The sequence below is a fragment of the Harpia harpyja genome, chromosome 8 (genome assembly GCF_026419915.1).
Source record: "Harpia harpyja isolate bHarHar1 chromosome 8, bHarHar1 primary haplotype, whole genome shotgun sequence".
NCBI lineage: Eukaryota > Metazoa > Chordata > Aves > Accipitriformes > Accipitridae > Harpia > Harpia harpyja.
The window spans coordinates 6,398,084-6,415,121 of record NC_068947.1 but is presented as its reverse complement, the minus strand read 5'-3'; the positions used below and the strand labels follow the sequence as shown (position 1 = coordinate 6,415,121).

Genomic DNA, 17,038 nt, shown 5'->3' with positions numbered 1-17,038 from the left:
AGGCTTACAAATTAGTAGTAAGGAGTGCCAAGGTAAATGGAAGCTGTGGTTTTTAACCCCGCTGCTTTGAACAGGCTGAGAACATTGTAATATAAAAATCTCAAATCAGATGAAGGTAAAAGTCATTTAAGTAGCAAGCCTTAGTACTGTACTGTGAAGTTACACTGTTTTAATGGTTCATTTGGTAGGGTAATAATACTTTAGTGGCTCAGATGCTTCCATTAACAGTGACAGCGTGGGTCTGATATGTAAAGCTGCTCAGTTCCACAGAAGGTTCCTGGAACTGGCAGTGATACAAGATTATCTGATCAGCTGTTTTGAAATAGCACAAAGCAGCTTACAAACACAAATATAGTAAATACTGGTTGGATCCCTATCCTTTAACTAAGTCAAACAGCTAGCAAGAATGCTCACAAGAAATAATCTTTTCCATTTGTTAAATGTGAAGCTCTATAAGTATCTGAGCTCTGTGAAGAAGGTACAGATATATCAAATATTCTCACTGAATTGCTGAGAGATATTTTTGTTCAAGGCAAGAGTTTTGTAATAGATATGAAATCAAATTAAAGTATAGCTGGCTCACCAAAGAGAAAAAGTGTGATTTGACTTGAAAAATGACAGGACACCTAGCAATGTTATTTAAAGAGTGCTTGCTTTCTCCCTTCTCCTCTGATTCATGTCAAAGAAAGTTAGTCACTTTATTCTGTCGTCAGCAGTATGGCTGGGCTTGTACAGAGAGAAACTGTATTGCATTTGAGATTTTTGGTAATTATTATTATGTGCTTCGTATAAAGCAGAAACTTTGCTAGGCAGAAGCTGTAGTCTAAGTAAAATATGACTCCACAGGTGGACACAATGACAGATGGAAGAAACATATTAAACTGTTACAAGTAATAGTTAAAGCTAACCCATTTATGTCAAGTCTTTAAATATAAGTGTGTTTTAAGGACAACTTGGAAGGAAAATTTATTATTCTGATTTGGTAAACTATAAAGTGAGCTCCTTTGAAAGGAAAGCATCCTCCTCAAAAAAGGATTGTGTAAAAGGTGGTGGTAGGCAATCCACTGTGGCACTGGTGGTGGACTAGAAGCAAAAGTCAACTTCCTAGGCTAAAAGAGACCATGGTTAGACTGGTAAGAGATTGGGCAAGTCCACAGACAAGACAAGAAAAGGATCCATCTCTTTTTTTTCCAGAGTAGGCATTGCCTCTATTCCAGACAGCTATTTATACTTCATATAAGAGAGCTCCTTCTCAAGAGAGTCTTTATCCCTCTCACTTACTGAAGTGGATTGTCTCGGATGGGATTGTGATGACAGTAACCCTATTCTCAGTAAACAAAATCTCTTGAATTATATAATAAGACCAGGAGGACTGCTATGCCTCTAGAATGAAAGACTGCACTATCAGGATGGTTTTATTATGCAGCTTTGCCAACTACCACTCTGTATAGAAATTCTCAATGCATGCATTGGTTTTTCAGGGTCCTACATTTTTTAGAATTTGTCTATACAATCTGGGGTTTTGTTTGTTTGTTTGTCTCTTACTAAAAAGAACTGAATGGGTGGCAAAAAGATGCGCAACTTATCGTACAAAAAGGTGGATGAGCACAAGTCAGGAGTACTATTTTTGATTCTTAGCCTGCGTTCTTTGGAAAAAAAAAAAAAGTGGGAAAAAATGTATCGTATGCATTATTACTGTGACTATTGATAACACTGTCATTTTTTTTAGGCTGTGAGAAGACAGAAGAGTCTTGAACAGAGTATTCAATCTGCCCAGGAGACTGACAAAACCCTCCGCTTAATCCAAGAGTCTCTTGCTGTTATTGACAAACAGCTAACAGCCTACATTGCAGACAGAGTTGATGCAGCACAGGTCCCTCAGGAAGCACAGGTAAGTTATAAACAGGTTGAACTGGTGTGCTTACTGGTTCTCTCAATCAACCAAAGAGTGTTTGGTTGTCCATTAATAATAGGGATTTGCAACATGATCAGTGTGAAAGTGCAAGTAAATTTTAGGTAGGATTACTTTGAGAAGTTCAAGATAATCTTCTAGTAAAGTCAAATTTTCCTTCTGATTTATATTATATACCTGTCCAGAAGATGTAAAGAACTATAAATGTTATGGAAGACTATGCAATAATTTTAAAATGACAAAGGTAAACACTGTGACTCTTTAAAATCCAGTTCCCATCCTAGAAAGAAGGAACTCATCTTCATTACTCTTAGATGGCTCTTTTACAAAGTTGATTACGTGGTCTAGGGATTGTTACTAAATTACTGAAACATAGACATTGTTAATTGTTTTGTGATGTGCACATAAATGTACTTATATTTCAATTTTTACAGCTCATGTAATTTTAACAGAAACAGCTTTTCCCATTCTTTAGAAGTGGTCTGTTGAGCCTTTGAAATAAAAATGTACATCTAATTCTCATTTTTACTCTTTCATTCTTTCTTCTGTAACATCTGCTTTACTGCAGCATTGAAATGGTAAGAATACAAATTAAATAAAACCAAACATCTCTGGTGTAAAATTATTAATAGTTTACAATATTATGTACAGCAACTTTATTGTAAATTCCAGCTAAATTTAGGAAGTCAGATTACAAAAGTAAACAAACAAACAAAAAATGCCACAGGGAAATTGAAAACAAATGCTTTAGAAGGATTTTAGAAGAGGCATTCAAATGTGTTTTTTCTGGCATGCCTATAGAGTTTTAAATCATTCTAAAAAATGAGTTTCTTGTATGGAGTAGCTTAGATAATCTTAAATATATTCCAAGCTGAATATATGTAGCCCTGAAAATCATGTTTTCTCTCCTTTAAAAATAAAGGTTTCCATGTCTTTTGAATTAAAATGTAGATAGACGTACCTTTCAGTTGCTTTTCTAGAGTGTGTGTGCTTGCAGGTACATGCAGATATTTTTATGTATGTGTGTATAAATTAAGAAAGTTGTATTTAGAAAATAGGATCATATTTGCATTCAGTCTTATTTTGAAACTGATTCTAATTTATTTGCTTCTAACTTCTGTCAGTATAAGAACAGGATCAGATTCAGATGAATTATTGTTTCAGTTTGAATCCTAAGCTATGTTAGCTATTGGTTGACTCTTCTGAATTATTTTTCTCCTTCCTTGAAATATGAATAATGTAAACAATTTTTTCATTAAATAGGATACAAATCAGCTTTTGTTAAAGATGTATCAGTTTAATTTCTCTTCTTGTAATTATACAACTCTAATACATAAGAAAAAATTGATAGGAGAGTGTGCTTTTTTTCTGGTGTGTTTGGACCCGTACATTGTGGCAATTTTCGGTGGTGCTTCATATATCCCGTGGATGCATCTGGTTTATGCGCAGCCTCAGGTACATTATTGGCAATGATTACAGACTGTGTAAAAGGAAGTAATTCAGAGCTTCAACAACTGAAGCAGCACAAAACTCAACCAATTAGCACACTTTCATGGGAAAATTTCAGCTCAGTTCTTTTGCAGAACTTGTTTTTGTTCTTGAGATTTTATTATCTGATGTCAAGTTCACCTGATTATACTATATCCACTGTAGGAAAACCAGCATAGAGGCTGCTGAGTTTTTCCCTTTCATGTTTTTATTTTAAGCTGCCAGTGGGACTTAATGAAAAAAACTTAATTAACAACTGAACAGATTTAATGCAAATATTGACGTTCTCTGAAGTTCAGTCATGAAGTTCTTTAAAATCCTTACAGGGAAAGGGAGTAAACAATCAATTTTATGCGGGTAAATATACTGAGCCATTCCTTTAGTGAAGAGCCATGCCAACCGGTGGCAGAACAGGCACATAGTGACTGACCACATCTCCTGTGGAGCTTCTGCTGGCACAGCTCTCTTGTAGAGCTGAAAACAGTTCATTCATATAAGATACCCTACAATAGCATCTGCACAGCTGGAATGGAAATCTTTCAGTCAGTAATGTTGGTTTCTGGGCAGGGGTCAGTTTATCCATGCTGAGGGATTTAGCAAACTGTTCAGCAATATGTGTTGCATTTGTAAAAGAACATACGGGAGAATTTATAATCAGGAAGCTGTTGAGGGTTTGGGAGCTCTGCCTGTTTGCTTCACAAATTCAAATCCATTTAGAGCATTGATAGGAGGAATAATCTTTGGTTCAGCTGATCGGAAATGAATCTGAGAAAATGAAATTATATTTAGCTTTTCTTTTTAAGTGAAAGGATCAGTTTAGTTTGTTCAGAAAGTTGACAGAAAGAAAGGGGAGTTAAGTATGTGCTGTTCAACTTCTCCCTTGGATCATTTTTTGAATGTAAATTCTATGTGCTTCTTACTCCACCATGTGGCACTGAGAATTCAATGCTAGAGAACCACTGCCACCCAACTCGTTTTGAGTACAGCTAAAGATGCTGTATTCGGACAAAACAATCCAACAGCAACCGCACAGATAAATCAGTTCAGACTCCTCGAGGTGTAATGATGAAAAAAGCTGGAATGAGATAAAGTCTAAAACAATATTCCAGAAGGAAAGATTATTTGTTTGTATGCTTGATCTCATGGTCCCAACTGAAGTCTCTAGTTTCTCTAAATTTACCAAGAAAATACAGGGAATGAAGTCATTGTCACAAGAATTTGCCAGTTGCTGACTTTTTTCCAAGTACTTTTTAAATGACAGGAAGAAGATAAATCTGTACTGAAAATATTACATTTATATGACAAAATAGTTTTCAGATAATTGTTTGTAGCTTTGTTATTTAATAAATTCTGGTGGGAGAGACAATCTCTACTTTGTACTTCTGTTTAGTCTGAGCGATTACATGGGGGGTTTTATATTATGGGACAGAAAATACACTTCCTTCACTTCTCATCTGCATGTGACAAATTGCTTGTCTGTTGTTCTCCCTGTAGACTTATGTAAAATGCAATGGGGAGTATAAATGAACAACACTGTGTTTCTGAGAAAAGCAAAAGAAATATACTTTGCCTTTTCAATTAAACTCCTTGAATAATTTCAGTTCTGTAGTGATAAGCACTACACGCCTGACTATTTTCTAAGTGAAGATTGTTATTAACCTGTTTTTAAAATATCGTTGTGCTATGTTCAAAACCCAAGTTAATATGACAATATAATGGCAGAGTTGTTCAGTTGTTCAATGTGTTATTTGACAAGAATAATGCCATGCTTCATTGCCTTCAGACTAATATTTTGGGACAAAGAATTCACAATTGTCTACTTAGTAAAATGTCTAATGTTAAAGGTATTTACACTTACTTTTCCTTTGCTGGAAATTGTGAGAATTATTTTGTTCAGCCATGTGTAGATCAGTGGTCAAAGTGGGAATAGCTGATAAGCGTTACTCAGAAGCGTAAGCTTACATTTTGTTATGTATTAAGTTTGAGTATCTGGGCAGATTTCTGTACTATACAGGTTCTCACACTCTACACATCTCCATAAGATCTGAACACTGCATTAACTGTGTTTTAACTGCACAAACTGCATCTGTCATGTCCAACTTATTCAATCTTGCCTTGTCAATCATGTTTCTATCCTCTGATGTTTTGCTCTTCTCCTTTGGACTCTTGAGTTAATCTTTCTTGAAGCATAGTGTCCAAAACTAAGTATGCTGTTCTTGTTGAGACTTACTTGTGTGTCATTCCTGCTACAACATCATCTTCCATATGTATTATATGCTTTTCTTCTTTTTTTGCAAAGGTGTGACATCATTGGCACATACTCCTTTTGTACTTTTAAAGATGGGTACTTCAGCTTCATTTTTCTAATCTGGTACTTTGTTTATCCTTTCAGAGTTTTCAAAGGTAACCACTAACAGTTCTGAAATTGTTTCAGATACATTTTTTTATGTCTGCTAGAATTATCATCTTGCCATTTATAAAGATTAACTTACCAGAATGCTCTCTAAATGTTTTATTTTCTCCATACATTAGGCTGAGATCTGACTCTTTAGGCATTGATAGCAATTGCGAAAATAAGCAAAGTGAGGTTAAACTGAGCACCATTCTTGCAAGCTGTTAGGCTACCTAAGTAGTATTTAGTGAAATACAAATCAGAAAACTTAATACACCAAGAAGAGCTGGCAAGCTGTTCTCTGCAGTTCAAGAGAGCCAAATCTGCAAATTTCTATCCAGGCAATTTTGGCATAAGAGTTATGTGAAGAACTCATTAATTACAAAGGTAATCTAGTATAATTTGAGTTCATAATGAATTAGTTTACAAAAAAGTAGAGAACAATTAGTTCACCATTTTGCCTGAATCATGCCATATTGCCATCATCTTCTTGTGCCACTGCAGAACTCACAGGGTTGCTGTCAAGTCCAGGCCTTTTTATGTAGTAGATCTGAATGAAATCCATAGTAGAAAAGTGATGTTCTAGGCTAAACTTAGACCTTGTTTTCCTAGAACAAACAGAGGAAGAAACTTAAGGTAATGTAATCGCCCTTGTCTTCAGATCCACTACTCACTGCTGAAAGATTTACTACTCTGGCTATGTAATTTTAAGTTCTTGAGAATTAAACAGTATTCAATTGCCCAATAGTAGTATTGCCTGAAATATTTTCTTGGAGGATATGGACTATGGACAGATGCACATGGATGTAATAGAGGATAGCATAACTGCTTAGTTTATTTTGTATAGCATGTTTTGCATAGCATGTTATGCTTAAAAACGTCTATGAGAAGGGAGCAGCGTATTTATTTTCTGGCAGTCTCCAAATGAGGGGGAAACCCTTCTATCTGAAAGCAAACAAATATGCTGAGCTGGGAGCAGCTTCTGGGAGCCCAGTGGGACAGAAAAGGACATTACCCTTGGGCTGGGGCATGCCACCTCCCACTGCAGGACCACCTGCGAGAGCAGGGGAGAGTGCCACAGCCAGCTCTCGGGGGTTCCCTACACCTCCCTGCTATAGATTCTGCCTATAGCTCAGGATGCTGCTGGAAGTTGCTAGGCAGGAGAGAAATCTTGTGAGGAAAGGACCAACCCTGCAAGGTCAGAGGGAGGTATAAAAAGGTTTTGCTGTTTACTATGTGTAACCCAAGAGCTCCAAGTGTCGTCTCTTTAAGGAACTACCTGTCTCTAGTGTATCACCTGATGTTTCCATAAATCTTTGCTTTAGAATGGAAAGCCTTTCAATGTCCTTCATTAAGCTTCCCATGGAGAAAATAGGACATGTTTCTCCTTGAGGATTTGGCCAGCTTTTTGTCACAGAATGAATATAACCTTTTTGTACAGGAGCAGGTTTTATAAATCAGGTTTTTAATTAGTAAACAGGAATTTAGTGAATAATTTTTCTGCAATGGACTTTAAAGAGAAAGAGAAATCAGAAGAAAAAAAAGGAAGAAGTGTGGTTAATTCTAGAACTTTATTTTAACCTAATCCCTTTGCTGCCAAAGTGTTTAATGAACTATAATTTATTATGTTTAGTGTATTTTTTGTGGAAGTTTATAAATCAAATTGAGACTAGTAAATTGGCCACTGTCATTACAGTGCATGCCCATAGGAAATATTTCACCTATTTGTTGCTCATTCTAAGTTCAAGTGTCATCAGGGTTCCCTCTCCCATCTTGGAACATGTTAATGTATGTATCACTTGTATCTTTCTTCTTCTGGATTTATCCAGCTTTTGAGAACTTATCAATTTGATGATCTTGGTGGTATAGTCAATATTGGCTGCAAAGTAATTCCTCCCTGTATTACGAATTTCTGGCAACTAATACAATACAATACAATGAAGTCTGGCAACATGAAATTAAGATGTCTTGGAGGATAATGTGTACCATAATACACATCTCCTGTGATCTTGCCCCATTCCTGCAGTAACAGAACCAACAGAGTCGTCTTTGTTCTTAAGGAGCAGACAAAAGAGATGAGAAGTTTCTCCCAGTTCTGGGGTGGGAAATGGTATTCCTCACCTGCCATGAGACCAGTATGTTTTCCAGAATGTCTTTCAAACTGTTTTTCAACTTGCTGATACTACATCAACTGGAACTGTCACCTGTTTTTATAGTGTAGTCCGTTCAATGTTACTCATACTAAAATCTGTGTTTGCATATTAGATGTGCACTCCGCCTAATCTTGTCTTTTCAGCCATTACTCCACAATATTAGTTTTACGTATATTATGGTTTCGTATTTTTATCCTTTGATTATAAATAAATGACTTCCTTTTAATTAAATACACAAGGTTGGGGGTTTTGATCCCCCCCCCCCCCCCCCAAAAACCCTCTCCATTGTTATGATTTTGCTGAATATTTCTGACTGGCATTTCTTTGTTTTTTGTAAACATGACAACTGTTTTTCTAATTATGGTAGCAGGTACTGATGGGAGGTGACATATAATCAAGATTTCTAGTTCAATTTTCTGTTGCAAATAATGTTACAGAGTTTGCTTATATGCCCTGTTACCTTTTTTCTAAACGCTGTTCTTGAAGCATGAGATTGCAGTTAGGTTTGTGACAATTTTCAGATGAGACAAATAGTCATGTTGGTTCTTTTGGCTTTCCTTTCTCTGATTCAAGATAGGAAAGGTTTTTCCAAGAACTGGCTACACTGCCAATTCTCTGCTTTTTGCTGTCAATATAACAAGACAAGACTCTCTGCATTTCACTGTTCATCTTTTTAAAATTAAGACTAGTAATTAAGAGAAATAATGTATTGCATGCCCTTGGGACTGAAATCTTTTTGTTCTAGAAGTGGTCCTCATGAGAATACGCACTATCAGTGTCTTGGCCTTGAAAATATAATTAGGTTTTATAGATATTTATATTTTAGTTTATATATATATATGTTTTGCAAATTAATAATCTTCCTGAAAAAATGCCAGTGATGGCAAATCAGAATCCTTAACCTGTAGGACACAGTAATTTATGCACAGTAGTATTTATTAGTTACATACACTACATTATATTGTGATGTTCTAGAAATGAAATTAAGGCAGTTTTTACTCTTTATTAAAAGATAAAATAGACAGGAACCACTGAGAAAAGCATAGGTGAGAATGATAGAAATGGAAAAAGAAAATTAGTCTTTTCTTGTGGATGTTTTGAAGAAGTTGATGTAATAAATTTGTGAGTCAAAATGGACAAAAAAGTCAAAATGGTCATGTCAAAATTGAATGAAAAGGGGCATCATAGGCAGGTATTATAAATTCTCTTATATCTGTTCAGGACTGGTTTAATCTTTCTGCCTGTGAGCAGCAGCGGGAAAAAAAAAAAAAAAGAAAAAAAAAATTTTCTTGCTATAATCCTTACTAACTTTTCTTTTAAGCTTTCCTCTAATGTGTTTGTTCTCTCTAATTCTGCATTTTGATGTCAGAGTAGGTGATAATTCATCTCTCTCCTGCCGAGCAATTTAAAAACATAAGATAAAACAATCTCCCTGCAATGTCCCGTAACACCTAATTGCATAAACGCTACTCTTATCTGTACTGTGCTCTTCTGACCTATCCAGATAAGAACTGTTCAATTATATGCTTTCCAGAGTGATTCGGAGGTTGAACAAAGTAAACTGGAAAATACAACCAAAAATTGGTTAATTGATGAGGTGCAGAAGCAAACAGTTGAAATACTGGATGTGATATAGTATATTTTTCTAACATTCAGACTTGCTTCTTCCTTGTATATACAGCTCTGACTTCCAAGACATCAAGAAATTATTTGGCTTCAGGAGCTAACTAATGCTGAGTCACCACCCACAATTTGGTCTGTGTGCTGCACAAACACAGAATACAATCCCGTTCACAATTCTAATAGACTTCAAGGGGGAAGTTTTAAACTTAGACAAGGAGGAAATAAATACTCCAGAATAAACTATTAAATAAACCGCTCCTTGATTGCATTGTCCTTTTAATTGCTTTGTTTTCTCAAAACTAAAATATCATATTTAGAAAAAAATCTATTACTTGCTTCAAATACTGCTGGCCATTCAGTAAATAGCCTTAACAAGGAGAACTCAAAATATGAAAACTAGGAGATGTGCAATTGTGATAATTGTAAATGAAAAATTTAATCTAAATTGACAGCTTTCTGTTAGTCATTTTGCTTTTACAAGTGCTTTGTTTCAGAAAAATATGTTATTTCTCTAAATAGTACTGGATAGTTTAGACTCGTAAATTTATTTTTGCAACTAAATTTAGTAGTGACTTAATAGTTTTCTGGTTTTTTGTAAGTCTTTTTCTCTTAAAATTTACTTTAATATATTTTCAATATAACTTGTGAAAAAATGCTTTCAACGTAGTGTTGTAATATACAAGACATTATAATGTTGTACAAGTCATTATAACCATGTAATACCCCATAAAGTAGACAGCATACAGTGTACACAGCTTTGTACTTAATAACCAATGAAAATGTGATTAAAAATACCTATATATTAATTTTTACTTATAATCAAACTTTAAAGGATCAAATTGTAATTTAAAACCCCCTTTTCTTCATTTGCATAATTCTTTGTAGTCTTTTGAACTACACAGTTTTCATATTTTACAAGATACTGTAGTGTAAGACAAATACATGTGCATATATTTAAACTTATAGCTAGTCTTTAGAGTATCTGAGAAATCCTTGTATACAATAGAAAAAAAAAAAAAGATTAAATCTCAAATCGCTTTTTTATGCAGGAGTAATGGCCTCAAATACCTTTCCTGGTGGGAACATACCTTGTCTTTATTTCATAGAGTAATTGGTCTCAGAAGTACTTGTCTCGCAATTCTGCTAATAAGTTTCACATTTTCTTACTATTTAAACATAAAAATATGTGAATTGCTCTAAATTATATTGTATCAATATACTTTATGGGAATTCTTTTCCATTGCACTAGCCAACACTGCTGAAGTTAATTGTTTCTTGTAAGGTTGATTTATGGTGAACCAACAAGGCTGATATTTTTCTTGTGATGATTTGATTGCACACTGGGTTTGCAGAAAGAGATAACCAGAAGCATGTGTTGGAAAATGGATTAAGTTAGTGTATTAATGAACTACATGTCATTATGCATTTAGCATATCTGCAGATACTGAACATAGATTCTGGTCAGTAATACGCCACAAATAGTATACTGGTTTAGATACAGCACAGCTCTGTGAGATGAAGATGTTATACATACAGGATACTTTGATCAGTTTTCTCTCAACTCACCTGATGATACTGTGAAAATAATAAGAATAGTGAAGCAAATCACTTTTCTATTTGTATTTTTCTTTTCTATGATTAATTTTTAATTTTCTTCCCAATGAAAACAGTTGTTTTCCTTTAGAAGAAAGATTTTTTTTTTCCCTACAATTTAATCACCATTTCCTTAGCAAGATTATGTCATTAGTCACAATGTCAGAGTTATATATGTTTGAGCACCAGAAGAAGATTTTATTACGATTGAAAGAAACTAAATTGAAAATTTACAGGGTTGTGAACAAGAAATTCTTTGAATAATTTCCTCTAATGATCTGGTATATAGCGTAATACTTCTGTTTAATACCTTTCAAAATCAACTGTTCCAAATAATATTAACAACATAAGCATTTTCTTCAAACCCTGCTGATTACTGTCTTTGTTTTTCAATAGAAAATACAATCTGAATTAACAAGCCATGAGATTAGTTTGGAAGAAATGAAGAAACGAAACCGGGGTAAAGATGCTGCCAAAAGAGTGCTTTCCCAAATTGATGTGGCACAGGTATGCATATTTTATTTCCTTCAGTTTTCTGTCACTCGTGCAAACAAACAGCATGAGTAGTACTATTACTATAGTATGAAGTGTTCTTAAGGTATCTCTTTTTTTTTCAGGACATGGTTTAGTGGTCATGGTGGTGTTGGGTTGATGGTTGGACTTGATGATCTTAGAGATCTTTTCCAAACTTAATGATTTGATTTGATATCTTCTGGTTTAGCTGCTCCTTTCTAGCCCAGAAATTAGTGGCTATATCTTCCATCCATCCATATCTTCTTACTGCTCATTTTTCTGGTACAGCCTTCCTATCTACTTGGCAACAGTTCTAGGGTGCGCAGAGCTGATGTAGCCAACTGGTGGGGACACTATATAAAGGGTGTTTTGAATGTGCTGCAGTTGTAAGAAATAAAACTACAATGAGGCTTTTTGGTACACCTTTTGAGGTATTTGAAAATATTTACAATTAGAAGTATGTTAAAATATTTGGAAGTATTTGGTAGAACTGCGTTGAAAGACAAATCTATACTAAGCGGTTCATTGAAGTCATCAATTTAAAATGTTAGCTAATGCATTATTTCATCTAGCTTAATAGACAGAGAGAGACCTGTTTGAAACTGAAGAAGATTTAATTAACGCTTAGGAACAATACACATTTTTACCCATTAATCTGTGATGGGTTCTTGACTGTTTTGCTGCTTTTGTGTTTGGCATTAAAAAACATTAATGTTTTTTTAACAATTAATTTGAAATGAAGAAGTTGAATTTTTTTTTTTTAATGTTTCCTCTTATCTACAGGACTAGCTTTTCATTGTTGAAAATATTTACGTTTCCTTATTTTTCTGTCATCCTTCACACTAACTCACCTTCTGATTGTCTCCATGGCAGCTGTGATGTTGCCCGTATTTCATCAGTGAAATGCAGGCATCAGATGACTTCGTATCTAAATGTTTATAAATTCAACAGCATGCAAGGGAGCACTACCCTTTCTAGGTGCCTTTTTTTTTTTTTTCCTTAATCCATCTTTGTGCAGGTATTTTTTAATTCAAAAGTCTTCTCTAGATGACCATATGCATCAGTCTGAGTTTTGACAAATTGGTGGGGTCGCTTTGAAAATCTTTTTTGCTTACATTAGATAAAATATGAACAGAAATTAGCAATTTACATGCATAATGTAAATACCAACTACCAAAAAGGGTAAAAGCTTTGTTCCAAATATTTATTGACTAAATTTGATTTTAGGCCAGTGAACTCTCTTGAATTCTTTTCCATCATTGTGCAGCACCTCTAGTGGTAAATCACATTTCACTATATTTGTCTTCACTTACTTTTTTCCTGAAGAGCATTCTCACTTACAAATAAATACTGCATGCGTTTCTCTTTTTTTTTTTTTTTTTTTGCGCTAAACTATATTTCTAATTCGGCATATATTTTTTCTAAGATTAGTTCAATTACCTAGACAGTAAACAATTGTGAAAGTAAGTAATTGCTATGAGGTCGTGAAACAACTGTTAAGTGACCAAATTTATCTTGACTTTTTGGATTACTGTAGGTTAGGAGTTAAGTTCTATTTTTTAAATTTAAGGGAAAAAGGACAATTAGCAAAATAAAAATCTATTTCCACCATAGTGATTTAATACCTAGTTAGTCCTACTAGGCAAAGAACTGTTACGTGACAGTGGAATCTTATCTGAGGAAGGGCTATTTTTGAAAATTCAATAATAAATTATTTGTGGGAAGAAATTACACAGCAGACAAATTACATTCCTGTTTCTTTATTACTTTCACCTATATTATTGGGTAAACACACTTGTCAGAGTAAAAAGATACCGAGTTGACTCCCTTCCCTTACCGCATTACTAATTCCTAGTGATATTTTAACATTATTTAATGTAATAAAATATAAAAGATTGTTAAATCTCTAAAAATATTTAATTACCTGTGATTTTGCTTTTGAATAACAATGGATCATTTGCTTCTAAAGAAGACATTTTCCTCAAAAAATGAATAATTCTGACTTAGTTGTGGGCTTTCCTTTTCTCCTACCAGTTGTTGCTGTGCTATTTATCTAGGCCAGCCAGGTTTGCCTACTGACCGTGAAGTTTGAGTATTGCTATCAATTCAACTGTTGATGTGAAGTAAATTCAGCTGACTACACATTTTAAGTAGTTAAGAATTCTGATGTTGCTTCTCACCAAAGATCCATTTAGCCCCAAACCGTAGCTTCAGTAGTAGCCAGAAGACAGTGACGAGGTACAGCAAGGTGAACATTTAGCAATGCTTCCCAGTGGTTTGCAGCTAAGCAACTTCTGGATCAGAGAGATTTAAAAGCTCATGTCTAAATACTTTCTGAAGTCTTGCAAATTGCTGGAATCCTCAACTTCGTTTAACAGCTAGTTACACAATTTAACTGAATGCTGTTCTTCCTTCTGTTCATTCTGGTTTCCCTATATAAGAATTTTACCTGGTGCCACCTTCTTCGTGAATTTTGAGAAACAGCTAACAATCATTTGCTAGTCAACTTTTTGCATACCGCTAATTTTACTTGTCCTCGGTTGTCTCTCTTCAGACTGACTGTTATGCTAAAGCATACTGAGACCTTTAGATATATAGCTTTGCTGGTCCTGTCATTCTTCTTTATACATTTTCTATTTTTACAGTAAGTTTTTTCAGATGAGGTGATCAAAACTGCACACATTATTCAGGCACAATATAGCTTTATACAGTGACTTTTATACCGTGACAGGTATTTTCTTTTTTTGTTCTTTATGTTCCAAATCATTCCAAATACCCACTTTGCTTGTTGGCTGCTTTTAAGTATTGAGCTGATATTTTCTTTTAAATGTTGAAGATAAATGTAAGCATATAACTTTTATAGTTATCTATTATAACTCAAGTGAGAGTGCTAATAGATAATGTAGATCCCACTTGTATATCAAGCTTACTGTTTCTTTTGTGATGTGCATTACTTAATGTTGGGATGAATTAAATATAATTTGCTTGGTTTTTTCCTACAGATCCTCAATACTGTGCAATCCTTCAGTGACTCTTCACAGATGGCTTTAATTTTCTCTACCATTAATACTTTCATTCTTTCTCTTTTCTGGATCATTTTTAATGTATTGACCAACACAAATTGTAACAGATACTGATGTGGCATTGCATGCTTCCCACAGGACTTGATCTTCATCAAGTTGAAGTGTCACAAGAGGATGGAAATCTAATTAAGTATGAATTTAGTGTATGCAAACACACTGAAGAAAAACAAGCCCATTTATTCCTACCCTTTGATTCCTATTTTTATTCAATTGTTCACTTATTTATCTAGGGAGAGACTTCCTTTCTTACCGCGTTGGATCTCAATTGCATCAAGAGTATTTAATGAGGAAAGTTGTTGGAAGGAGCTGCTGGAAAGCTACACAGTTTTCTGTCGTACCCAGAACTGCCTTCTGCTCATGATTGCTGCCTCCTTCACAGAAATCTGATATATGTGGGAAGCATATTTACTAATGCCTATGTATATATAGGCTAAATCTATTCCTTATTAGAGTTTTTTTCAAGTTTGTATAGCACAGACAACACTGTATTGGTATAAAGTGTCCAGGATCTGAAGATGATAAAGTCAAAAGTGTGTTTGCAGATGCTGAGTTCCTATTTAATTACTTACCCATTTCTTAGCGACATTCTTCCTTTTTTTTTAAACAGTAGAAAAACTTATTTTACTAGTACTTTGCTCTGTACTTCACAGAGAAATCCGTTCTTATTCAAGTAGATAATTAAAATGCCCTTTCTTTGCTTTATCTTTAATTATTTCCCCTCCCCCTGAGGTAGGGATCATGTGAGCAAGCAATATAATTAATGCACAAAGATAACAAATTGTGAAAATTGTGAAATTAGAAGCCATGCTTGTCATAGATTTTTCTGCCTTCAAATTACTTTCTTTTTACTCTAGGTTATGCTTTTTAAAATGGAAATAGAAATCAATTTTATACTCTAAATCTCAGGTTTTGTGCTAGACCTACTTACTGCCCAGCCACTTTATTCGGGTTTCTTTGAGGGACTAAAAGATTCACTCCTCATACCAAGAAGCAGCAACGTGGTAGGGTTGATGAGTGTCCACTCTGGAATGTGAATGTGTTTATGCTCAAGCCATTAAACCTCCATTCTTACCCCACGCCCCAACATTTTCATATTGGAAAATACAAAACCTCTCCCTTTCTTCAGTTGAGTATATGGGCTCTTTTGTCGCTGGCTCTGCTGCGTCCAGTGCCCTGGATGACACAAGAATTTTCTTCCTCCTGTGAAGACCGAGATTCTCTGCTGCTGGTATTTTCCCCAAAAGTTTTAAATTGTTTAGATAAGAAACTGCTGACTGATAATGGATCCTATGTATTCTGAAACAGGTCTAAGACTTGTCTTCAGTGTCGATTTGATTTCACATTTACTACTCACCCGTGCTTCCTTTTCAGAAAAAGCTGCAGGATGTCTCCATGAAGTTTCGCTTGTTTCAGAAGCCAGCCAACTTTGAACAGCGCTTACAAGAATGTAAAAGAATTTTAGATGAAGTGAAATTGCAGGTGCCCAAGTTGGACATGAAGAGTGTTGAGCAGGAAGTAGTACAATCACAGTTGGATCATTGCATGGTGAATATTTAAACATGCTGTCTTTCTTTTTGATTCTTGCCTGTTCTGGCTTTCAAATTTAAAGTATTTTCAATGACAATGTCAATATTTTGGGGGAGATATTAGAAAAGATTCCGAGAAAGATTTAAGAGCAAAGTTACACAATGAAAGTTATAGGAACCTTTTTAGTTAAAGTTTGATTTTCTCAAGGAAAGGAGGATAGAGAGAAGGGGTTGATCTTCCTTGTCCTACTTCTCTTGGTTGCAGTGACATTAGAAGCACATTGTACACTTAAAATTGTATTCAATTTCAAAGTTTGCCAGGATATAACAACATGGTGAAATAGTTGTAACAGCCTTACAGTAACTTTTTCTTTTCTGTAAGTTGTCTCTTCTTCTGTTATGGCAAAGAACTCTCAGAAGCATGAGGTGCCAATTAAATGAGTGAAAAATTTTGAAAATATGGATTTATGTGGAGAAAGCTAAAAATTACAGAATGTTGTCCTGAATTCAGGATGAGAAACAAAGTATCAGTTACTCATGAAATTGAAAAAAAAAAATTAAGAGATTCTCATTTCAGTGAACTTTCAAACAATGGTCATGCACTGCCACTATGTGAGAAAGCCACTTAGGATCCCTTTCTAATTCCCCCTTCCCATCTTGCATATGAGTTTCTCTCCCTGGATTGGCTCTGTTTTCCACAATATGCTGTGGTCGTGGAACTCCGTGATGTAACCGAAAGAGATGTTGCAGTGCAC

At 34.8% G+C, this 17,038-nt stretch overlaps 1 protein-coding gene across 19 annotated transcripts in view; it reads left to right on the top strand.

Moving 5' to 3' along the window:
* Positions 1 to 17,038, top strand: part of DMD (dystrophin) — a 1,317,358-nt gene that overhangs the window by 594,566 nt on the left and 705,754 nt on the right. For 15 of the 19 annotated variants that reach the window (XM_052795054.1, XM_052795067.1, XM_052795065.1 and 12 more), the window contains 3 exons: positions 1,730 to 1,891; positions 11,558 to 11,668; positions 16,129 to 16,302. In XM_052795054.1, the coding sequence (XP_052651014.1) occupies positions 1,730 to 1,891; positions 11,558 to 11,668; positions 16,129 to 16,302 (447 nt within the window). Of the gene's footprint in view, positions 1 to 1,270; positions 1,332 to 1,352; positions 1,598 to 1,729; positions 1,892 to 11,557; positions 11,669 to 16,128; positions 16,303 to 17,038 lie in introns of those variants that run through there. The other 4 variants (XM_052795071.1, XM_052795070.1, XM_052795072.1 and 1 more) reach the window with 4 other exon arrangements.